The sequence below is a fragment of the Taudactylus pleione genome, unplaced genomic scaffold, assembly GCF_031769625.1.
Source record: "Taudactylus pleione unplaced genomic scaffold, aTauple2 ptg003137l, whole genome shotgun sequence".
In the NCBI taxonomy this organism is placed as follows: domain Eukaryota; kingdom Metazoa; phylum Chordata; class Amphibia; order Anura; family Myobatrachidae; genus Taudactylus; species Taudactylus pleione.
The window spans coordinates 3153688-3181277 of record NW_028287496.1 but is presented as its reverse complement, the minus strand read 5'-3'; the positions used below and the strand labels follow the sequence as shown (position 1 = coordinate 3181277).

Here is a 27590-nt window from a genome sequence, read left to right as displayed (position 1 = left end):
GGGGTCTGTGTGGCATAACATGATTGGGCTCTGTGAGGGGGCAAATGTATGTGTTTTTTTTAGCTCGAGGGGCTTTTAAGATGCTATGTGGCCCACAAAGTTCTAGTTACGCCCTTGCATGGAAACACAGAGGCTCTGGATTTAATATGAACTTGCATGAGTCATCAAGTTTGCTCAGACTGAGGTTAAAATCATACTTTGTAGCTTTCTCACATTTTTGGCAGACTGCCAATTTCCACTGGAGCCAGCCCCCGAACCTGTATAATGTAAGAGTCCCTATCTTTAGGGTGTATGTGAGAATGTGTGGCCCTAACAAAGTCCATGTCGACAATCAGAACATGCCTAAATTCTGAGATCTTGGGTACAATTCCCACCAGGGCCCTAACAATATTCTGTAGTGTAACAGAACCCATACTGCTGTATTCTCAGCAGTCGCCCAGTGAGGAAACAGGAAAACCAGGAGACATAGATATACCATCATGACTTTATTGGTGTCATCCTGAGCACATTTATGTGTGAGGAGATTATGGACAATGGTGAAGAGTCTGAGGAATGTCGTCTCTCGTGGTCTCAGTACCACAGAACTTGTACCTGGAACGAATATATACTGAGTAAAGTTTAAATACAGATATTTGAGATAACACAACAACATATTTTTAGCCAAAGCTCTCGAAATGGGGTCTTTTAGCCACCTGTGAAACACAGACCTCTGTGCCATTAAGTCCACATAATAGAGTGTATTTTATACTCTAAGGGGTCTATTAATAAATATCTGCTGCGTTCCCCCGTTTTCAACCCTAAAGCAGCCCCATAGTTTTCTATGGCAGCTGGTAAAATGCAGAACTTACAAAGCTCCGGAACGCAAACTGAAGTGATTTGTATTAGTGATCACTTCTCTGCTATTACATTACAGGGATGAGCTCCTATCGGAACCGCTGTCGCTACGGGTCTTATTCTGATACATCTGGGCGATCATTAATTCCTAAATGCCTTGATAAGCGTCAATAAGTAATTATAATTATTGGGCCTTAAACCTGATAACTGCTAAAGATGCCCCTTTAACACATAAATCCAGATATAAGTAGTATTAACAACAGGGCAGCTGGGGTGATCACCCAGGGCCGTAACTAGGGTAGTGCGACCTGTGCCATGGCACAGGGCACCGCAGGGCAGGGGGCATTGTTAGGGTCTGTCAATTTTTTGATTATTATCCTTTTTACTTGTATCTTCCTCTTATTTTATCCCCAAAATCTCCCGGCCTCCCCATCTCTTCCCCATGAGGCCATGGCCCTCTATCAGGTATGTTATCTCCCTATTTAAATAATAGGGGGGCACCAATGCTCTTTGGCACAGGGCACCAAAAAGTATAGTTACGGCTCTGGGGCAACCACACATAGCTACATCACCAGCGTGGGGGGCACCGTGGCATAATGTGAACTGGGGGTACTACAGTGTGTTTAACCTTAATCTGATCCTGATTTATAGGCTCCTATGAAATTGGAATCTGAGACAATTATGGGTTATTTAACCCTGATCCCCAAAGTAGAGCCATAGAGTTCTCTGCCCAGAACCTTGTATCTACACAGGACAACAGAGACAGCTAAATGCTGAATACAAGAGTGAGAATACTGACCTGCAACAAGGTACTGTAAGGTGGCCATCATTAGTAGAGCAAAGAGGGCTGGAGCCCATTACCAACAACCACAAAAATTGTGCTTGTGTTAAGAAACTTTCACCCCTTTCACAATGCGACGAAATGATGGCTGGCACTAACAAAGGTTGGGGTGCCAGGACAGAGCTTCTGAAAAAGGTCTGTCCTGGAAAATGCCTAGAAGATCTGGCATTGGCGCACACACTGCGAGTGTGCAGGTGTTGGCCAGCGCATGCATCAGTTGGGCCTCCAGAGAAGGAGCCAGAAGATCCGGGGCATATTAAGAGAGGAGGGGGCCCGTGTACATTCCCCATCCGGGGCCCCCTCCTCTCTCCTCACCTATAACCCTAGGGGACCTGGACCATCACTGCCTCAGCAAAATAGGTTCTTGTTTTCTCCCTGCAGCCAAACCGCATAAATCACCTGAATCACAGCAGAGAGCGCAGGGAGTCTGGGGACCCCATCACGGTGCCAGTCATGGTGTAAGATAGAACTGTCCGGATTTGGATATGAAGGGCATTGAAGAAAGGTTTTGATGGTCTACAGAAGCTGAAACTGGGCATCTCGGTCTTCGCACAGTCAGGGGCGTTAGAGGAGGGGGCCTGTGTGCAGACTTAGGGTCTGATTCAGAGATATATGCAACTGCAAATCGCAGGCAGATCGAACGATTGATTGCCATTGTGCATGCGTATGCATCACAGTGCGAATGCGCGAAGGCAGCGGTGCGATCGACATGCGCAGACCACAGAGGCCATTGCAGATTGATTGGCAGGAAGGGTAAAATGGCTGCTGATGAACATGCATGTTACCGATGTTTAGGTAGGTATGCGTAGTCGCACGCAGGCGAGAAGCCAGTAGTGGGCGTCTTTGTGCTAGGGTGATCTTTGGTAACATTATTATATTATTGCAACTGCGTTGCATACGGAAATGCAGTTGCGATCGCATTAGAGTCTTTCTCTGACTCGGGCCCTAGGTGCAGGCCCCCTCACCTCTCTCGTGCGGTGCCGCTGCGGGTGGTGCAGCAGGAGATTGTGGCTTAGTGCCAGAATCTACTGCGCAGGTCTCCGGGAAAATGGCACCCATGCTGTTTCCCGGGGACAGCAGTACTGTGCATGCGCGAGTCACCGGGAAAATGGCCGGTAGTATCAGGCCAGGGCACAAGAACTGCAGAGTGCGCTGGTATAGAATAGGTAAATACGGTGAACATATAATGAATGTATATTATAGTATGGTCTATAAGACTGCTGTTAATTCACCTGCTAGAAAGCCTCACATGATTTTAATGAGTGTTCCACTCCTTGGTGGCAGTTGTAACATGAACCGTGAACAAGCCGAAAAAGGCGAAACTATATCGTTGGTGACAGAGGTGGGCGCTTCATTCTCCCCACTGTGCGCACAACGGGGAACATTTACCAGGTGATTCACACTCCCTATGGCAACACCAGGTAATGTCTCTTACGACTGCCACCAAGGAGGGGAACACCTATTAAAATCATTTGATGCTTTCTAGCAGATGAATTAACAGCAGTATCTCACTCCGCGACCTGAGCAGTTCTTTTAAACCATACTTCTCTGACATGAATATGGGTTAACTAGTCGTACCAGAAAAATATTGAACCCCTCAATAAGGGACAATGATAGCCCCCAGTATTGCTTATAATCTGTTGGGGGGGTGCTACCGCAGGCAATGGGTATTAAGCCAAAAGAATATAGAAAAAGAAAAATGAAATGCCTAAAGTGGTGTACTAGGATATCTAACATATAACTTGTATTAATTTATTTAATATTGTCTGATAAGACACATGAACAGTGAAAATTGAAAACAATTAAGGAGTGAAAATAATGAGTTCAGTGAATTTAAATATATGCAATGCCCCTGTGTTTCCACATAAACATATACTAGATGAAGGTTGTTATGTATGGCACTTATCCTATATAAGGTATGCTATATATATATTGATCATTCATTTTTGTTGCTTGCTGTTATTAGAGATGGCTAGTGAGTGAGGGTCTCAACACACTGACTCGAATCATTCAGATGAGTGAATGATTGCAGTCACTCAGTGTTTGGTGAGTCGAGACACCTCCCCTAGCCTCTCTGTCACCTCTCCCAGCCTCTGTCACCTCCCCCAGCCTCTCTGTCACCTCCCGTAGCCTCTCTGTCACCTCCCCTAGCCTCTCTGTCACCTCCCCTACCTCTCTGTCACCTCCCCTAGTCTCTGTCACCTCCTCTAGCCTCTCCGTCACCTCCCCCAGCCTCTCTGTCACCTCCCCCAGCCTCTGTCACCTCCCCCAGCCCCTCTGTCACCTCCCCTAGCCTCTCTGTCACCTCCCCTAGCCTCTCTGTCACCTCCCCTAGTCTCTGTCACCTCCTCTAGCCTCTCTGTCACCTCCCCCAGCCTCTCTGTCACCTCCTCTAGCCTCTCTGTCACCTCCCCCAGCCTCTCTGTCGCCTCCCTCCCGTAGCCTCACTGTCACCTCGCCTAGCCTCTCTGTCACCTCTCCCAGCCTCTGTCACCTCTCCCAGCCTCTGTCACCTCCCCCAGCCTCTCTGTCACCTCCCCTAGCCTCTCTGTCACCTCCCCTACCTCTCTGTCACCTCCCCTAGTCTCTGTCACCTCCTCTAGCCTCTCCGTCACCTCCCCCAGCCTCTCCGTCACCTCCCCCAGCCTCTGTCACCTCCCCCAGCCCCTCTGTCACCTCCCCCAGCCTCTCTGTCACCTCCCCTAGCCTCTCTGTCACCTCCCCTAGCCTCTCTGTCACCTCCCCCAGCCTCTGTCACCTCCCCCAGCCCCTCTGTCACCTCCCCCAGCCTCTCTGTCACCTCCCCTAGCCTCTCTGTCACCTCCCCTAGCCTCTCTGTCACCTCCCCTAGCCTCTCTGTCACCTCCCCTAGTCTCTCTGTCACCTCCCCTAGTCTCTCCGTCACCTCCCCCAGCCTCTCCGTCACCTCCCCTAGTCTCTCTGTCACCTCCCCTAGTCTCTCTGTCACCTCCCCTAGCCTGTCACCTCCCCCAGCCTCTCTGTCACCTCCCCTAGCCTCTCTGTCACCTCCCCCAGCCTCTCCGTCACCTCCCCTAGTCTCTCCGTCACCTCCCCCAGCCTCTCTGTCACCTCCCCTAGTCTCTGTCACCTCCTCTAGCCTCTCTGTCACCTCCCCCAGCCTCTCTGTCACCTCCCCTAGCCTCTCTGTCACCTCCCCTAGCCTCTCTGTCACCTCCCCTAGTCTCTGTCACCTCCTCTAGCCTCTCCGTCACCTCCCCCAGCCTCTCTGTCACCTCTCTAGCCTCTCTGTCACCTCCCCTAGTCTCTCTGTCACCTCCCCTAGCCTGTCACCTCCCCCAGCCTCTCTGTCACCTCCCCTAGCCTCTCTGTCACCTCCCCCAGCCTCTCCGTCACCTCCCCTAGTCTCTCTGTCACCTCCCCCAGCCTCTCTGTCACCTCCCCTAGCCTCTCTGTCACCTCCCCTAGCCTCTCTGTCACCTCCCCCAGCCTCTGTCACCTCCCCCAGCCCCTCTGTCACCTCCCCCAGCCTCTCTGTCACCTCCCCTAGCCTCTCTGTCACCTCCCCTAGCCTCTCTGTCACCTCCCCTAGCCTCTCTGTCACCTCCCCTAGCCTCTCTGTCACCTCCCCTAGTCTCTCCGTCACCTCCCCCAGCCTCTCTGTCACCTCTCTAGCCTCTCCGTCACCTCCCCCAGCCTCTCTGTCACCTCTCTAGCCTCTGTCACCTCCCCTAGTCTCTCTGTCACCTCCCCTAGCCTGTCACCTCCCCCAGCCTCTCTGTCACCTCCCCCAGCCTCTCTGTCACCTCCCCCAGCCTCTCTGTCACCTCCCCCAGCCTCTCTGTCACCTCCCCCAGCCTCTCCGTCACCTCCCCCAGCCTCTCCGTCACCTCCCCTAGTCTCTCTGTCACCTCCCCCAGCCTCTCTGTCACCTCCCCTAGCCTCTCTGTCACCTCCTCTAACCTCTCTGTCACCTCCCCCAGCCTCTCTGTAACCTCCCCCAGCCTCTCCGTCACCTCCCCTAGCCCCGCTGTCACCTCCCCTAGCCTCTCTGTCACCTCCCCTAGCCTCTCTGTCACCTCCCCTAGCCTCTCTGTCACCTCCCCCAGCCTCTCCGTCACCTCCCCCAGCCTCTCCGTCACCTCCCCTAGTCTCTCTGTCACCTCCCCCAGCCTCTCTGTCACCTCCCCTAGCCTCTCTGTCACCTCCTCTAACCTCTCTGTCACCTCCCCCAGCCTCTCTGTCACCTCCCCCAGCCTCTCTGTCACCTCCCCTAGCCTCTCTGTCACCTCCCCTAGCCTCTCTGTCACCTCCCCTAGTCTCTGTCACCTCCTCTAGCCTCTCCGTCACCTCCCCCAGCCTCTCTGTCACCTCTCTAGCCTCTCTGTCACCTCCCCTAGTCTCTCTGTCACCTCCCCTAGCCTGTCACCTCCCCCAGCCTCTCTGTCACCTCCCCTAGCCTCTCTGTCACCTCCCCCAGCCTCTCCGTCACCTCCCCTAGTCTCTGTCACCTCCCCCAGCCTCTCTGTCACCTCCCCTAGCCTCTCTGTCACCTCCCCCAGCCTCTCCGTCACCTCCCCTAGTCTCTGTCACCTCCTCTAGCCTCTCCGTCACCTCCCCCAGCCTCTCTGTCACCTCTCTAGCCTCTCTGTCACCTCCCCTAGTCTCTCTGTCACCTCCCCTAGCCTGTCACCTCCCCCAGCCTCTCTGTCACCTCCCCTAGCCTCTCTGTCACCTCCCCCAGCCTCTCCGTCACCTCCCCTAGTCTCTCTGTCACCTCCCCCAGCCTCTCTGTCACCTCCCCTAGCCTCTCTGTCACCTCCCCCAGCCTCTCCGTCACCTCCCCCAGCCTCTGTCACCTCCCCTAGCCTCTCTGTCACCTCCCCCAGCCTCTCTGTCACCTCCCCTTGCCTCTCTGTCAGAGTGAGTGACAGCTCCGCCCCCTACACTGCTGATCCGTCCTGATCATATTTCTGCACTGAGTCAGATCGGCAGTGTAGGGGGCGGAGCTGTCAGTGACTCACTCTGAGTGGTGCAGCTACAGCTAGGACTCGGGGAGTGCAGTGACTCAGGAGAGTCAGTGAGGACCCTCAGCTGTAGTGCTGGGCTGCGGGGGGCGGAGCTGTCAGTGACTCACTCTGAGTCGCTGGCTCCCCTGCTGGCTACAGCGCTGCATTACATAAAGAGTCGTGTCTTGAGACACATCACTGAGTTGAGCCATGTGGCTCAACTCAGTGTAGTGAATCATTCTGCCCATCCCTAGCTGTTATTCCAGCATGTATACATACACGTATCTTATTTATCTACAATTATCAGTTATAAATGCCAATCCTCAATAAGTGCTGTAATTACTATATCAAAGTCTGTTTTTAGACAGAGAAACACAATCAAAAGTTAATGAGTAATATTCAGTGATTGCTTATATCGTTTTATTTAACCCAGACTAAGAACATACACATATTAAACTTGTCACATGTAATATAAGACTGATTTTATATGGACCAGATCTTAGGTCTCATAAGAATACTCTTGGGAGATATATATGTAAATTTAGTGCACAGCGTGAGTCCTGACCTCCCTGCTTCTCATACAATCATTAAGAAACCCTCCCGGGTGTTTGTTGGGAAGCAATGGAGAAGTTACTCTCAGTATGTAATTACAGATCCATTACACAGTATACATTCTAATCTCTGTACTCATTCAAATAATTATTGACAGACCCTCTCGAGTTTACATTAAAAAGCAACAGAGATATTTTTGTCATAGTGAGTGGCAACAGGGTGCGCTGCTAACCGACGCGGCGTTTCGCTTAGAAGCTTTATCAAGGTAAATGAGTACAGAGATTAGAATGTATACTGTGTAATGGATCTGTAATTACATACTGAGAGTAACTTCTCCCTTACTTCCCTACAAACACCCGGGAGGGTCTGCTAGTGATTGTGTGACAAGCAGGGAGGTCAGAACTCACGCTGTGCACTACATTTACATATATAACTCCCATGAGCATTCCTATGAGACCTAAGATCTGGTCCATATAAACTCAGTCTTATATTAAATGTGACAAGTTTAAACTTTAGAATGTAAGCTCTCATCCTAACCCACCTCATGCTCTCTCCCCATCTCCCCCTTCTGTGTCACACCTGTCTGTCTGCCCCTCCCCTTCTGTATCACGCCTGTCTGTCTGCCCCTCCCCTTCTGTGTCACGCCTGTCTGTCTGCCCCTCCCCTTCTGTGTCACGCCTGTCTGTCTGCCCCTCCCCTTCTGTGTCACGCCTGTCTGTCTGCCCCTCCCCTTCTGTGTCACGCCTGTCTGTCTGCCCCTCCCCTTAGAATGTAAGCTCTCACGAGCAGGGCCCTCTTCCCTCATGTGCTTCTCCTTACATTTTCTTCTACTCTCTACTCCCCATAAGGGCACCTGACACGGGACTGCCAACTCCCGGAAGCTTATTGTGAGTGTAATAATCGCTATTGCACCAATGTATATAAGTTGTGTCCTTGTCCTGCACTGTAATGTACTGTAAGTTACTTGTTCTTGTTCACTTGTTAGTGCTATGTACTATGTAAGGCGCTGCGGAACACTTGTGGCGCCATATAAATAAAGGATAATAATAATAATAATATGTGTATGTTCTTAGTCTGGGTTAAATAAGTGACACAGGAGAGACACATAAATTATTTAATAAACATATATCAACTTTTATTGCTATAACGATATAAGCAATCACTGAATATTTCTCATTAACTTTTGATTGTGTTTCTCTGTCTAAAATCAGACTGTGATATAGTAATTACAGCGCTTATTGAGGATTGGCATTTACAGCTGCTAAGACGTGTATGTATATATGCTGGAATAACAGCAAGCAACAGAAATTAATGATTAATATATATATAGCATACCTTATATAGGATAAGTGCCATACATAACAACCTTCATCCAATATATGTTTATGTGGAAACACAGGGGTGTTGCATATATTTTATTTCACTGAATTCATTATTTTCACTCCTTAATTGTTAAAATTTTTTGCTGTTCATGTGTCTTATCAGACAAGGGCCCTCATTCAGAGCCGCTCGTTAGCGGCAGTACGCTCGCTCCGAGCGATGTTCGCACATCTGCGCATGCGTACGGATCGTTATACGCATGCGCGAACCAGTCAGTGCGGCCGAAAATCGTTTGTTTGCTAAATAGCGAATGCCTGCTATTTTGAGTGACAGAATGAGGCGTATGTGGGTGGTAACAGGGGAAGGTGCTTGAAAATGGGGAGTGGAGATCCGAACGCAGGCGTGCTTAAAGGTCAAAACGGGCGTATTATGGGTGTGCATAATTAATACAGCAGCGTCATTGACCACGTCACTGGGTTATTTTATAGCCAGAACTGCTCGCAAATTTGTGGTAGCAAACACCAACCACAAGAATAGCGAGCAGTTCATACGCTGGTCGATGTACTCGATTAATCAAATAAATAGCGGACATGACGTATGGTGCGAGCGGCCAGGGGGCGTTTTTAACAAATAAACGAGCGTATGTTTTGCTCGCTCGTTCAGACTTAGAGGTGTGAACAGACTGCAATTTGCGAACGGATCATTTGAGTAGCCACCCCTTGTTTTTGAACGAATGACCGCAAATAGCGAACGGCTCTGAATCAGGCCCAATATTCATTACATTAATAAAAGTTATATGTAATGCTGGCCATACACTCTGCAATTATCGGGACGATCCGCCCGATATCGGCAGATCGCCGCGATAATTGCAGCGTGTATGCGGGCGACCGAGGGTTAAATATTGCTCGGTCGGGCATGCTGGATTGTCCAGCATGCCCGTCCGATGCGATATTTACCCGGGAAACTGTCGGCCGCATCGGGCAGTGTATGCCCAGCGCGGCCGACAGACAGACATTTCCTGTGTTCCTTCCTACGGAAGGAACAGGGAAATGTCTCCTCCCCTGGGGGCGGAGTGCGGATGTCAGGGGAAGGAACAGGGAAATGTCTCCTTTCCCGGGGGCGGAGCGCGGATGTCAGGGGAGGGAACAGGGAAATATCTCCTCCCCCGGGGGCGGAGTGCGGATGTCAGGGGAAGGAACAGGGAAATGTCTCCTCCCCCGGGGGTGGAGCGCGGATGTCAGGGGAAGGAACAGGGAAATGTCTCCTCCCCCGGGGGCGGAGTGCGGATGTCAGGGGAAGGAACAGGGAAATGTCTCCTCCCCCCGGGGGCGGAGCACGGATGTCGGGCTATACACTGTGAGATTTCTCTCACAGCGTATGCCGGCGATATCTGCGGCTGGCAGGCAGCCAGATAAAATGTCTGTCGGTCTGACAGACATTTTATCTGGCTGTGTATGCCCAGCATTAGATATCCTAGTGCACCACTTCAGGCATTTCATTTTTCTTTTTCTATATTCTTTTCACTTCTCTGATATTCATACCACCATAAGATATAAGTCTGTTGCAGTCTCGTAGACCATACTTTAATATACATTCATTATATGTTCGCCCTTTTTATTACAGTATTTGATACTCAATAAGCCTCAGACATTTGTACAGTATTGGATGGAATCCATTAATCATGTCTATATGTGAGATTGATGTGGATCATTGAACTTCCAGTGCGCATATTTTCATGTTACTTGTGTGTTACGTCTATGTATTGTCGATTACTTTTACATTGATAACATTAAATAATATTTTTAATAGATTTCAATAAGTTTGTGCCCCCAACAAAGAGTTTTCTTCTCTTTCCCGTTCTTGATACGTTATCTTACTATAGGGGAGCACGGCCAAGTTTATTGTTGATGGCATTTCTAATTATCTGATTATTTCTTTTCTTTTGAATGCAATATTCATGTTTCTTTGCCATATAACCTTAGACATTGGCTATATATAATTGTTTTCAAACTTGTACGTAGACACTCTCCCTTTTTCGACTAGTTTTATTATAACTTATCTGACTCTACCAAACGTGCGGCACATACAGGTAGTACTTACACTGTTCCGTCATTTCCGTACTGCGCAGTCACATACTCTGCTCCCAGGGTTGATGTAGTGAAACTAAGGAGAGATTTCTGCCAGATAAATGTAATGGCAGAGACGGGAGAAGGGATTCTTGTATCAATGAACGCTGAGTATATGCTGCCTGCAACAATGTATCCGCTGCGGATGTACAGGGAGAGGAAAACAGGTCACAAATAGATGTAGCGTAAATTGCAAGTAGTATAAATATGGCATAATAGCGATGTGGTGTAAATATGGTACATAGTGAGACTGAAGACAGCCACAAGTACATCCAATACAGCCACACATAAATCAAATACAGCTACACGTACATCCAATACAGCCACACGTACATCCAATACAGCCACAAGTACATCCAATACAGCCACACGTACATCCAATACAGCCACAAGTACATCCAATACAGCCACAAGTACATCCAATACAGCCACAAGTACATCCAATACAGCCACACGTACATCCAATACAGACACACGTACATCCAATACAGCCACACGTACACCCAATACAGCCACAAGTACACCCAATACAGCCACAAGTACACCCAATACAGCCACACGTACATCCAATACAGCCACACGTACACCCAATACAGCCACACGTACACCCAATACAGCCACACGTACACCCAATACAGCCACACGTACATCCAATACAGCCACACGTACATCCAATACAGCCACACGTACACCCAATACAGCCACACGTACACCCAATACAGCCACACGTACACCCAATACAGCCACACGTACACCCAATACAGCCACAAGTACATCCTATACAGCCACACGTACATTCAATACAGCCACACGTACACCCAATACAGCCACACGTACACCCAATACAGCCACACGTACACCCAATACAGCCACACGTACACCCAATACAGCCACACGTACACCCAATACAGCCACACGTACATCCAGTACAGCCACACGTACATCCAATACAGCCACAAATACATCTTATACAGCCACACGTACACCCAATACAGCCACACGTACACCCAATACAGCCACACGTACACCCAATACAGCCACAAGTACATCCTATACAGCCACAAGTACATCCTATACAGCCACACGTACATTCAATACAGCCACACGTACACCCAATACAGCCACACGTACACCCAATACAGCCACACGTACACCCAATACAGCCACACGTACACCCAATACAGCCACACGTACACCCAATACAGCCACACATACACCCAATACAGCCACACGTACATCCAATACAGCCACACGTACATCCAATACAGCCACAAATACATCTTATACAGCCACACGTACACCCAATACAGCCACACGTACACCCAATACAGCCACACGTACACCCAATACAGCCACAAGAACACCCAGTGCAGCTACACGTACATCCAATGCAGATACACGTACACCCAATACAGCCACACCTACATCCAATACAGCCACAAGTACACCCAATACAGCCACAAGTACACCCAATACAGCCACACGTACATCCAATACAGCTACACGTACATCCAATACAGCCACACGTACATCCAATACAGCCACACGTACACCCAATACTCCAATACAGCCACACGTACACCCAATACTCCAATACAGCTACAGGTACATCCAATACAGCTACAGGTACATCCAATACAGCCACATGTACATCCAATACAGACACACGTACATCCAGTACAGACACACGTACATCCAATACAGACACAAATACATCCAATACAGACACAAATACATCCAGTACAGACACACGTACATCCAGTACAGACACACGTACATCCAGTACAGACACAAATACATCCAATGCAGCCACAAGTACATCCAATGCAGCCACAAGTACACCCAATACAGCCACAAGTACATCCAATACAGCCACAAGTACATCCAATACAGCCACAAGTACGTCCAATACAGCCACAAGTACACCCAATACAGCCACAAGTACACCCAATACAGCCACAAGTACATCCAATACAGCCACAAGTACATCCAATACAGCCACACGTACATCCAATACAGCCACACGTACATCCAATACAGCCACACGTAAATCCAATACAGCCACAAGTACATCAATACAGACACACGTACACCCAATACAGCCACAGGTTCATCCAATACAGCCACAGGTTCATCCAATACAGCCACAGGTTCATCCAATACAGCCACACGTACATCCAAAACAGCCACAAGTACACCCAATACAGCCACAAGTACATACAATTCACAGACACAGTTACATCCAATACAGCCACACGTACATCCAATACAGCCACAAGTACACCCAATATAGCCACAAGTACACCCAATATAGCCACAAGTACACCCAATACAGCCACAAGTACATCCAATACAGCCACACGTACATCCAATACAGACACACGTACATCCAATACAGCCACACGTACACCCAATACAGCCACAAGTACACCCAATACAGCCACAAGTACACCCAATACAGCCACACGTACATCCAATACAGCCACACGTACACCCAATACAGCCACACGTACACCCAATACAGCCACACGTACACCCAATACAGCCACACGTACATCCAATACAGCCACACGTACATCCAATACAGCCACACGTACACCCAATACAGCCACACGTACACCCAATACAGCCACACGTACACCCAATACAGCCACACGTACACCCAATACAGCCACAAGTACATCCTATACAGCCACACGTACATTCAATACAGCCACACGTACACCCAATACAGCCACACGTACACCCAATACAGCCACACGTACACCCAATACAGCCACACGTACACCCAATACAGCCACACGTACACCCAATACAGCCACACGTACATCCAGTACAGCCACACGTACATCCAATACAGCCACAAATACATCTTATACAGCCACACGTACACCCAATACAGCCACACGTACACCCAATACAGCCACACGTACACCCAATACAGCCACAAGTACATCCTATACAGCCACAAGTACATCCTATACAGCCACACGTACATTCAATACAGCCACACGTACACCCAATACAGCCACACGTACACCCAATACAGCCACACGTACACCCAATACAGCCACACGTACACCCAATACAGCCACACGTACACCCAATACAGCCACACATACACCCAATACAGCCACACGTACATCCAATACAGCCACACGTACATCCAATACAGCCACAAATACATCTTATACAGCCACACGTACACCCAATACAGCCACACGTACACCCAATACAGCCACACGTACACCCAATACAGCCACAAGAACACCCAGTGCAGCTACACGTACATCCAATGCAGATACACGTACACCCAATACAGCCACACCTACATCCAATACAGCCACAAGTACACCCAATACAGCCACAAGTACACCCAATACAGCCACACGTACATCCAATACAGCTACACGTACATCCAATACAGCCACACGTACATCCAATACAGCCACACGTACACCCAATACTCCAATACAGCCACACGTACACCCAATACTCCAATACAGCTACAGGTACATCCAATACAGCTACAGGTACATCCAATACAGCCACATGTACATCCAATACAGACACACGTACATCCAGTACAGACACACGTACATCCAATACAGACACAAATACATCCAATACAGACACAAATACATCCAGTACAGACACACGTACATCCAGTACAGACACACGTACATCCAGTACAGACACAAATACATCCAATGCAGCCACAAGTACATCCAATGCAGCCACAAGTACACCCAATACAGCCACAAGTACATCCAATACAGCCACAAGTACATCCAATACAGCCACAAGTACGTCCAATACAGCCACAAGTACACCCAATACAGCCACAAGTACACCCAATACAGCCACAAGTACATCCAATACAGCCACAAGTACATCCAATACAGCCACACGTACATCCAATACAGCCACACGTACATCCAATACAGCCACACGTAAATCCAATACAGCCACAAGTACATCAATACAGACACACGTACACCCAATACAGCCACAGGTTCATCCAATACAGCCACAGGTTCATCCAATACAGCCACAGGTTCATCCAATACAGCCACACGTACATCCAAAACAGCCACAAGTACACCCAATACAGCCACAAGTACATACAATTCACAGACACAGTTACATCCAATACAGCCACACGTACATCCAATACAGCCACAAGTACACCCAATATAGCCACAAGTACACCCAATATAGCCACAAGTACACCCAATATAGCCACAAGTACACCCAATACAGCCACAAGTACACCCAATATAGCCACAAGTACACCCAATACAGCCACAAGTACATCCAATACAGCCACAAGTACACCCTATACAGCCACAAGTACACCCAATACAGCCACAAGTACATCCAATACAGCCACAAGTATATCCAATACAGCCACACGTACATCAAATACAGCCACAAGTACATCCAATAAACAGACACAGGTACATCCAATACAGCCACAAGTACATCCAATACAGCCACACGTACATTCAATACAGCCACAAGTAAATCCAATACAGCTACACGTACATCCAATACTCCAATACAGCCACAAGTACACCCAATACAGCCACAAGTACATCCAATACTCCAATACAGCTACACGTACATCCAATACAGCTACACGTACATCCAATACAGCCACAAGTACACCCAATACAGCCACACGTACATCCAATACAGCCACACGTACACCCAATACAGCCACAAGTATATCCAATACAGCCACAAGTACACCCAATACAGCCACAAGTACATCCAATACAGCCACAAGCACATCCAATACAGCCACAAGTACACCCAATACAGCCACAAGTAGACCCAATATAGCCACAAGTACACCCAATACAGCCACAAGTACACCCAATATAGCTACACGTACATCCAATACAGACACACATACATCCAATACAGCCACACGTACACCCAAAACAGCCACAAGTACACCCAATATAGCCACAAGTACACCCAATACAGCCACACGTACACCCAATACAGCCACACGTACATCCAATACAGCCACAAGTACACCCAATACAGCCACACGTACATCCAATACAGCCACACGTACACCCAATACAGCCACAAGTATATCCAATACAGCCACAAGTACACCCAATACAGCCACAAGTACATCCAATACAGCCACACGTACATCCAATACAACCACAAGTACATCCAATACAGCCACAAGTAGACCCAATATAGCCACAAGTACACCCAATACAGCCACAAGTACACCCAATATAGCTACACGTTCATCCAATACAGCCACAAGTACACCCAATACAGCCACAAGTACACCCAATATAGCCACAAGTACACCCAATACAGCCAAAGTACACCCAATATAGCCACAAGTACACCCAATATAGCCACAAGTACATCCAATACAGCCACAAGTACACCCAATATAGCCACACGTACATCCAATACAGCCACAAGTACACCCAATATAGCCACAAGTACACCCAATATAGCCACAAGTAGACCCAATACAGCCACAAGTACACCCAATACAGCCACACGTACATTCAATACAGCCACACGTACACCCAATACAGCCACACGTACATTCAATACAGCCACACGTACATCCAACACAGCCACACGTACATCCAATGCAGCTACACGTACATCCAATACAGCTACACGTACATCCAATACAGACACACGTACATCCAATACAGCTACACGTACATCCAATACAGCTACACGTACATCCAATACAGCCACACGTACATCCAATACTCCAATACAGCCACAAGTACACCCAATACAGCCACAAGTACATCCAATACTCCAATACAGCCACACGTACACCCAATACAGCCACAAGTACATCCAATACAGCTACACGTACATCCAATACAGCCACACGTACATCCAATACTCCAATACAGCCACAAGTACACCCAATACAGCCACAAGTACATCCAATACTCCAATACAGCCACAAGTACATCCAATACAGCCACAAGTACACCCAATACAGCCACAAGTACATCCAATACAGCCACAAGCACATCCAATACAGCCACAAGTACACCCAATACAGCCACACGTACACCCAATACAGCCACACGTACACCCAATACAGCCACAAGTATATCCAATACAGCCACAAGTACACCCAATACAGCCACAAGTACATCCAATACAGCCACAAGTACACCCAATACAGCCACACGTACATCCAATACAGCCACACGTACACCCAATACAGCCACAAGTATATCCAATACAGCCACAAGTACACCCAATACAGCCACAAGTACACCCAATACAGCCACACGTACACCCAATACAGCCACACGTACATCCAATACAGCCACAAGTACACCCAATACAGCCACACGTACATCCAATACAGCCACACGTACACCCAATACAGCCACAAGTATATCCAATACAGCCACAAGTACACTCAATACAGCCACACGTACACCCAATACAGCCACACGTACACCCAATACAGCCACACGTACATCCAATACAGCCACAAGTACACCCAAAACAGCCACAAGTACACCCAATACAGCCACAAGTACACCCAATACAGCCACAAGTATATCCAATACAGCCACAAGTACACCCAATACAGCCACAAGTACACCCAATACAGCCACAAGTACAACCAATACTCCAATACAGCCACAAGTACACCCAATACAGCCACAAATACATCCAATACAAACACAAGTACATCCAATACAGCCACAAATACATCCAATGCAGCCACAAGTACATCCAATGCAGCCACAAGTACATCCAATACAGCCACAAGTACATCCAATACAGCCACAAGTACGTCCAATACAGCCACAAGTACGTCCAATACAGCCACAAGTACGTCCAATACAGCCACAAGTACGTCCAATACAGCCACAAGTACGTCCAATACAGCCACAAGTACGTCCAATACACAGACATAGGTACATCCAATACAGCCACAAGTACACCCAATACAGCCACAAGTACATCCAATACAGCCACACGTACATCCAATACAGCCACACGTACACCCAATAAACAGACACAGGTACATCCAATACAGCCACAAGTACATCCAATACAGACACACGTACATCCAATACAGACACACGTACATCCAATACAGACACACGTACATCCAATACAGCCACAAGTACATCCAATACAGCCACAAGTACATCCAATACAGACACAAGTACATCCAATACAGACACACGTACATCCAATACAGACACACGTACATCCAATACAGACACACGTACACCCAATACAGACACACGTACATCCAATACAGCCACAAGTACATCCAATACAGACACAAGTACATCCAATACAGACACACGTACATCCAATACAGCCACAAGTACATCCAATACAGACACACGTACATCCAATACAGACACACGTACATCCAATACAGACACAAGTACATCCAATACAGACACACGTACATCCAATACAGCCACAAGTACATCCAATACAGACACACGTACATCCAATACAGACACAAGTACATCCAATACAGACACACGTACATCCAATACAGCCACAAGTACATCCAATACAGACACACGTACATCCAATACAGACACAAGTACATCCAATACAGCTACACGTACATCCAATACTCCAATACAGCCACAAGTACATCCAATACAGACACACGTACATCCAATACAGACACAAGTACATCCAATACAGCTACACGTACATCCAATACTCCAATACAGCCACACGTACATCCAATACAGCCACACGTACATCCAATACAGCCACAAGTACATCCAATACAGACACAAGTACATCCAATACAGACACAAGTACATCCAATACAGCCACACGTACACCCAATAAACAGACACAGGTACATCCAATACAGACACACGTACATCCAATACAGACACACGTACATCCAATACAGCCACACGTACATCCAATACAGCCACAAGTACATCCAATACAGCCACACGTACATCCAATACAGCCACACGTACACCCAATACAGCCACAAGTACATCCAATAAACAGACACAGGTACATCCAATACAGCCACACGTACATCCAATACAGACACACGTACATCCAATACAGCCACAAGTACATCCAATACAGACACAAGTACATCCAATACAGACACACGTACATCCAATACAGACACACGTATACCCAATACAGACACAAGTACATCCAATACAGACACAAGTACATCCAATACAGCCACACGTACATCCAATACAGACACACGTACATCCAATACAGCCACAAGTACATCCAATAGAGCCACACGTACACCCAATACAGCTACACATACATCCAATACACCAAAACAGCCACACGTACACCCAATACAGCCACACGTACATCCAATACAGCTACACGTACATCCAATACAGCCACACGTACATCCAATACAGCTACACGTACATCCAATACAGCTACACGTACATCCAATACAGACACACGTACATCCAATACAGACACAAGTACATCCAATACAGACACACGTACATCCAATACAGACACACGTATACCCAATACAGACACAAGTACATCCAATACAGACACAAGTACATCCAATACAGCCACACGTACATCCAATAAACAGACACAGGTACATCCAATACAGCCACACGTACATCCAATACAGACACACGTACATCCAATACAGCCACAAGTACATCCAATAGAGCCACACGTACACCCAATACAGCTACACATACATCCAATACACCAAAACAGCCACACGTACACCCAATACAGCCACACGTACATCCAATACAGCTACACGTACATCCAATACAGACACACGTACATCCACTACAGACACACGTACATCCAATACAGACACACGTACACCCAATACAGACACACGTACACCCAATACAGCCACAAGTACATCCAATACAGCCACACGTACACCCAATACACAGACACACGTACATCCAATACAGCCACACGTACATCCAATATAGCCACAAGTACATCCAATACAGCCACACGTACACCCAATATAGCCACAAGTACATCCAATACAGCCACACGTACACCCAATACAGCCACACGTACACCCAATATAGCCACAAGTACATCCAATACAGCCACACGTACACCCAATACACAGACACACGTACATCCAATACAGCCACACGTACATCCAATATAGCCACAAGTACATCCAATACAGCCACACGTACACCCAATATAGCCACAAGTACATCCAATACAGCCACACGTACACCCAATACACAGACACACGTACATCCAATACAGCCACACGTACATCCAATACAGCCACAAGTACATCCAATACAGCCACACGTACATCCAATAAACAGACACAGGTACATCCAATACAGCCACACGTACATCCAATACAGACACACGTACATCCAATACAGACACACGTACACCCAATACAGACACACGTACACCCAATACAGCCACAAGTACATCCAATACAGCCACACGTACACCCAATACACAGACACACGTACATCCAATACAGCCACACGTACACCCAATATAGCCACAAGTACATCCAATACAGCCACACGTACACCCAATACACAGACACACGTACATCCAATACAGCCACACGTACATCCAATACAGCCACAAGTACATCCAATAAACAGACACAGGTACATCCAATACAGCCACAAGTACATCCAATACAGCCACACGTACATCCAATACAGCCACAAGTACATCCAATACAGCCACACGTACATCCAATACAGCCACAAGTACATCCAATACAGACACAAATACATCCAATGCAGCCACAAGTACATCCAATACAGCCACAAGTACACCCAATACAGCCACAAGTACATCCAATACAGCCACAAGTACATCCAATACAGCCACAAGTACGTCCAATACAGCCACAAGTACACCCAATACAGCCACAAGTACATCCAATACAGCTACCCGTACATCCAATACAGCTACCCGTACATCCAATACTCCAATACAGCCACAAGTACATCCAATACTCCAATACAGCCACACATACATCCAATACAGCTACACGTACATCCAATACAGACACACGTTCATCCAATACAGCCACAAGTACATCCAATGAAGCCACAAGTACATCCAATACTCCAATACAGCCACAAGTACATCCAATGCAGCCACAAGTACATCCAATACTCCAATACAGCCACAAGTACACCCAATACTCCAATACAGCTACACGTACATCCAATACTCCAATACAGCCACAAGTACATCCAATACAGCCACAAGTACATCCAATACTCCAATACAGCCACACGTACACCCAATACAGCCACAAGTACATCCAATACTCCAATACAGCCACACGTACATCCAATACAGCCACACGTACATCCAATACACATACAGGTACACCCAAAGCAGCCACACGTACACCCAATACAGCCACAGGTACATCCAATACTCCAATACAGCCACAAGTACATCCAATACAGCCACAAGTACACCCAATACAGCCACAAGTACACCCAATACAGCCACAAGTACACCCAATACAGCCACAAGTATATCCAATACAGCCACAAGTACACCCAATACAGCCACAAGTACACCCAATACAGCCACACGTACATCCAACTCTCCAATACAGCCACAAGTACATCCAACTCTGCAATACAGCCACAAGTACATCCAATACTCCAATACAGACACACATACATCCAATTCAGACACAAGTACACCCAATACAGCCACAAATACATCCAATGCAGCCACAAGTACACCCAATTCAGCCACAAATACACCCAATACAGCCACAAGTACACCCAATACAGCCACAAGTACATCCAATAAACAGACACAGGTACATCCAATACAGCCACACGTACATCCAATACAGCCACAAGTACACCCAATACAGCCACAAGTACACCCAATACAGCCACAAGTATATCCAATACAGCCACAAGTACACCCAATACAGCCACAAGTACATCCAGTACAGACACACGTACATCCAATACAGACACAAATACATCCAATGCAGCCACAAGTACATCCAACACAGCCACAAGTACATCCAACACAGCCACAAGTACATCCAATACAGCCACAGGTTCATCCAATACAGCCACACGTACATCCAATACAGACACACGTACACCCAATACAGCCACAAGTACGTCCAATACAGCCACAAGTACAACCAATACTCCAATACAGCCACAAGTACATCCAATACAGCCACAAGTACACCCAATACAGCCACAAGTACACCCAATACAGCCACAAGTACACCCAATACAGCCACAAGTATATCCAATACAGCCACAAGTACACCCAATACAGCCACAAGTACATCCAGTACAGACACACGTACATCCAATACAGACACAAATACATCCAATGCAGCCACAAGTACATCCAATACAGCCACAAGTACATCCAACACAGCCACAAGTACATCCAATACAGCCACAGGTTCATCCAATACAGCCACACGTACATCCAATACAGACACACGTACACCCAATACAGCCACAAGTACGTCCAATACAGCCACAAGTACAACCAATACTCCAATACAGCCACAAGTACATCCAATACAGCCACAAGTACACCCAATACAGCCACAAGTACACCCAATACAGCCACAAGTACACCCAATACAGCCACAAGTATATCCAATACAGCCACAAGTACACCCAATACAGCCACAAGTACACCCAATACAGCCACACGTACATCCAACTCTGCAATACAGCCACAAGTACATCCAATACTCCAATACAGACACACATACATCCAATTCAGACACAAGTACACCCAATACAGCCACAAATACATCCAATGCAGCCACAAGTACACCCAATTCAGCCACAAATACACCCAATACAGCCACAAGTACACCCAATACAGCCACAAGTACATCCAATAAACAGACACAGGTACACCCAATACAGCCACACGTACATACCATACAGCCACAAGTACATCCAATACAGACACACGTACATCCAATACAGCCACACGTACATCCAATACAGACACACGTACATCCAATACAGCCACAAGTACATCCAATACAGCCACACGTACATCCAATACAGCCACAAGTACATCCAATACAGCCACAAGTACATCCAATACAGACACAAATACATCCAATGCAGCCACAAGTACATCCAATACAGCCACAAGTACACCCAATACAGCCACAAGTACATCCAATACAGCCACAAGTACATCCAATACAGCCACAAGTTCATCCAATTCAGCCACAAGTATATCCAATACAGCCACAAGTACATCCAATACAGCCACAAGTACATCCAATACAGCCACACGTACATCCAATACAGCCACACGTACATCCAATACAGCCACAAGTACATCCAATACAGCCACAAGTACAACCAATACTCCAATACAGCCACAAGTACAACCAATACTCCAATACAGCCACAAGTACATCCAACACAGCCACAAGTACATCCAATACAGCCACAGGTTCATCCAATACAGCCACAAGTACATCCAACACAGCCACAAGTACATCCAATACAGCCACAAGTACATCCAACACAGCCACAAGTACATCCAATACAGCCACAGGTTCATCCAATACAGCCACAAGTACATCCAACACAGCCACAAGTACATCCAATACAGCCACACGTACATCCAATATAGCCACAAGTTCATCCAATTCAGCCACAAGTATATCCAATACAGCCACAAGTACATCCAATACAGCCACAAGTACATCCAATACAGCCACACGTACATCCAATACAGCCACAATACAGCCACAATACAGCCATAAATACATCCGATACAGCCACATGGAAGCAGTGGGGAGATACATGACACCCTGGCTGCTATATTAGCTGCATCATATCGCTGTGCCCCAGGATAGGACATTCCTCCTTCTTACACTGAGAGCCCCATTCTGTGCTGTACTAATAATGTTTGTCTCCAGCTATCACTGGTCACCCAATATCATTGCTGCAAATAGTTATCCAGGACTGTGCGTTATCCTCAGCGTCAGTCTTTCCAGAGGAAGGAGGAGGGCTTTGTTACAGGAACACTCCCTTGCTATCTGGCAAGTCCTAGAAGTCCTTTTCCCTTGTCTCCTCACAACCATCATGACTATCGGGGCTTGCGATGAGACCCTTGTGGCAGGGTCTCATTCCCGCAAGCCTCAGTGAGCTTTTGGCTCTAATAGAGCCGGAAGCTCACCACTGACATCACTCGTGATGTCAGTGGGGCCGCCCCCAAACGGCAGGCGTTCCTTCAGGAATGCCTCAGTTTGGCCAGCCACCCCCCTTCCCCGGCTCCAAAATGGGCAAGCTGTCAATCACAATCAACAGATGCCTTGCTTTGGTGCGAGACCCGTAGCGACGGAGCGCCCGTTGCTGGCTGAGTCTCGCGCATGCGCGTGCCGGCTCTGGCATGCGCATGCGCATGCGCAGTGGGGGACCATCAACCCACTTGCGAGCGTTGTGCACTCGCGAGCGGGTCTGAATCAGGCCCTGTGTCCACAGTGAAACATACACATTCTCTTAATTTTCTTATCTTTTTAATTCTTTACACTTTATATCTCCTTTAATCCCCTTTTTATCTTCCTTATCTACCTATCTACCTTCCTCTTGTCTCCCATTCTCTCCCTGTGCCCTTCCTGTGTCACTTGGCCAGCCTGATTCCAGGTAGCTTCCCTGTTCCATGATGGACTGCCTGCACCACTCTGCACCCCCCCCTCCCATTTCTTGCCTGCTCCAGCGGCATCCACTGCGGACCCCAATGCGATGCCTCAGGGCATCGCTGACCCCAACGGCTGCTCCCGCCGGATGTCCCTTCACTCTCAGCGCTGCACCCCGATTGCTGTCTGTTAACTTGGCCCTGTCTTCCTCATCGACCGCCCGCAGTGTTGATGCGGGCCGCGGCTGTGGAGTTGAGGGCTCCGCCGGCTCAACTGGCGGTGTTAGCGGCCACCAATTTAGGGGGCCCGGCTCTGCTGATGGAGTTATCGGCCGCCATGTTAGTGCTAGGCGGGGGGTGGGGCCTAGTTTTCCTACTGTTGCAACCCCTGCAGTGCTGCCAGGGGCTACATCTTCTCTTGCCATGCCCCCTGTGACTGCTACTGGTCCTGGGCATCTAGCCCCTGTGGCTGTTATGGCATCTTCCTCAACCATGCCTGTAAATGGCCAAGCTGTGTCCCCAGCCTTTGACCCAGCTGCTATAATGGTGCTTTTTGCCAACATGGCCATGTTTGCTGCCCTCCTTCCTCCTAATGCGCAAGAAGCGCCATTTAACCCGGTGGCTCCCCTGACTGCTAGCTACTCGCCACAGACTGCGCTGATGCAGTCAATTGACACTGCGGCTGTCGGCACGACTGACGGGGTCTTGGCGGAGGTCCAGCTGGCACACCTCTTCCTATTGGGTCCCACAACCTGCCTTGGCCCCGGAGGGCCATGCTCCATCTTTTGCAGGTTCCGATGATCCCTCATGGGATGCTGGCGACGAGACGACTTCTGGTGCTTATCAATCCGGTAGTCACGCTGATCCCCCAGCGGAGGCGGTTGGTGAGTGTTCGTCCAGTTCTTATTCTACGTTTAGCGATGTCAGTTATTCCACCTCTGACGACTCCAGCGACACTAGACCCTCCCAGAAAGCTCGCAAGGTGCGCAAGCGTGCAGCTAAGTTTGCTAGGATTGAGGCCAACAGGTGCTTGCGTCGGCCTCGGTGTAATCACCACGCCCCCGTGATGACAAAGTGCCCGCTGACAGTGCTGATGCAGGGGTGGTTCATTGCGCTAACACCGCGGTCCTGAGGGGTCTCCAACCTAGCGTTAAAGACAAAATACTGAAGGGACATTATGTGGATGTATTCTCCCTTACAGACAGGGGCTGGCTGGCAACTTTTAGCCTGGGGGGCAAATGCATGCAGGCGGCCCTGGCAGAGGAGTAGCGTGTAGCCAGGGTGCCCGAAGAACGTGCGTGCTACGGTGCCGCCCCCCCTCAAGTGTTTCAGGGAGGAGGCGGGTCCATATGGGATTAATGTAAGGTAAAAATAAAGATATGGGGCAGCCCCCTGTCGTAGTGCCCATATGCAGTGCCCCCGTGTGCCACAGGAGAGAACACCCTTATGCAGGCCTCCAGTAGTGCCCCCAGTAGTGATCCCCCCTATGCAGTGCCCCTTGTGCCCCCAGTAGTAAGCCCCTTATATAGTGCCCCCAGTGGTGGTCCCCCCTGTGCAGTGCCCCCAGTAGTAAGCCCCTTATATAGTGCCCCCAATAGTGGTACCCCCTATGCAGTGCCCCTTATATAGTGCCCCCAGTAGCAGTCCACCCCCCATCCAGTGCCCCCAATAGTGGTAACCCTTATGCAATGCCCCTTAAATAGTGACCCCAGTTGTAGTCTTCCCCCTATGCAGTACCCCCAGTATTGCCCTTTATATAGAGTCCCCAGCAGTGGTCCCTCGATGCAGTGCCCCCAGTGGTAGTCCCCTCCCCCTATGTAGTGCCCCTAGTAGTAGTCCCGTCCCCCCTATGCAGTGCCCCTAGTAGTAGTCCCCCTCTTGTAGTGCCCCCAGTAGTAGTAGTAGTACCCCCTTGTAGTGCCCCCAGTAGTAGTAGTCCCCCCCCTTTGTAGTGCCCCCAGTAGTAGTCCCCCCCCTTTGTAGTGCCCCCAGTAGTAGTCGTCCCCCCCTTGTAGTTCCCCCAGTAGTAGTAGTCCCCCCCCTTGTAGTTTCCCCAGTAGTAGTCCCCCCCCTTGTAGTGCCCCCAGTAGTAATCCCCCCTGGTAGTGCCCCCATAGTAATCCCCCCTGGTAGTGCCCCCATAGTAATCCCCCCAGGTAGTGCCCCCATAGTAATCTCCCCCTTATAGTGCCCCCAGTAGTAATCCCCTCATGGTAGTGCCCCCATAGTAATCCCCCCCTGGTAGTGCCCTCATAGTAATCCCCCCCCCTGGTAGTGCCCCCAGTAGTCACCCCCCAGTAGAGAGAGACTTAATAAAAAAAATAAAAAAAATAAAAAAAAATCACTTACCTGAACTCCCGCTCCTGGTCCCGACGCTTCTACCGGCTCCTCCGGCCACTTTGCATTATGGGAGAGACGTCATGACGACGTCTCTCCCATTACCCACTGCGGGAGCTGGAAGATGGCTCCCGCAGTGGGAGCAGCAGCAGCCGATGAGAGTCTGACAGACTCTCAGCGGCTGCTGATTACAGCAAACACAGCTGCCGGCTTCGGCGGCTGTGTAGCGCTGACCGAACTCCGTCCGGTCAGCGCTACACACGCGGTGCAGCTGTGTCACAGAGACACAGTCTGCACCGCGGCCCGCATGACGCTGCGGCCTGGGGGGCACATGGCACCCTGCCCCCAGGCCCAGCCTACCACTGCTTACAGATAACATGCGCAAGGAATTGCGAGCCGCTAAACGCAAAGGCGGTATTGGTTTGGAAGTTTTCCAGACTTATCCTAATTGGCAGGCCGGGATATTTGTTTTCTCGGTCTGCTATTTAGAAACTCGCCCTGCAGAACACCCCAATATCATTCCGTACTTTCACCTTATTCATAGTATGCACAGGTCCGGCCGAGGGGTTGCATGGCGTGTTTACGACGAAGAATTTCGTCGTAAGCAGGACAGGCTCCCCATTATTGATTTTGGGTGCAAGAATGTTGAGGTTTGGCTCAACGTCACTCAGGGACCCAAATTTTCCCCGGCTGCGGTTAGCCAGCGAAGAAAAGTAGGCGCTAGCCAGCCGGGCCCGCCCAACAGCAGTAAGGGTAACTGCTTCGCATTTAACTCAATTCAGTGTTTGTTTGGCCAGCGGTGTGGTTTACGCCACCTCTGTAGCAAATGCGGCGACGCCCACCCAGCTTCCGGCTGCTCAAAACCTGTTGCTTCCCCGACCCCCAGAAAGCCTGCTGGCCCCAGGCCTGCTA

General features: G+C 48.7%; 1 protein-coding gene across 3 annotated transcripts in view; it reads right to left on the bottom strand.

Annotated features, from left to right (window-relative positions):
- Positions 1-489: 489 nt before the first annotated feature.
- LOC148430836 (pancreatic lipase-related protein 2-like) overlaps positions 490-27590 on the bottom strand; it is a 167456-nt gene continuing 140355 nt past the window's right edge. For all 3 annotated transcript variants that reach the window (XM_088466440.1, XM_088466439.1, XM_088466441.1), the window contains 2 exons: positions 10636-10800; positions 490-591 (listed from right to left, as the gene is read on the bottom strand). In XM_088466440.1, coding sequence (XP_088322566.1) covers positions 525-591; positions 10636-10800 — 232 coding nt within the window. In that variant the 3' untranslated portion in view covers positions 490-524. The remainder of the gene's footprint in view (positions 592-10635; positions 10801-27590) is intronic.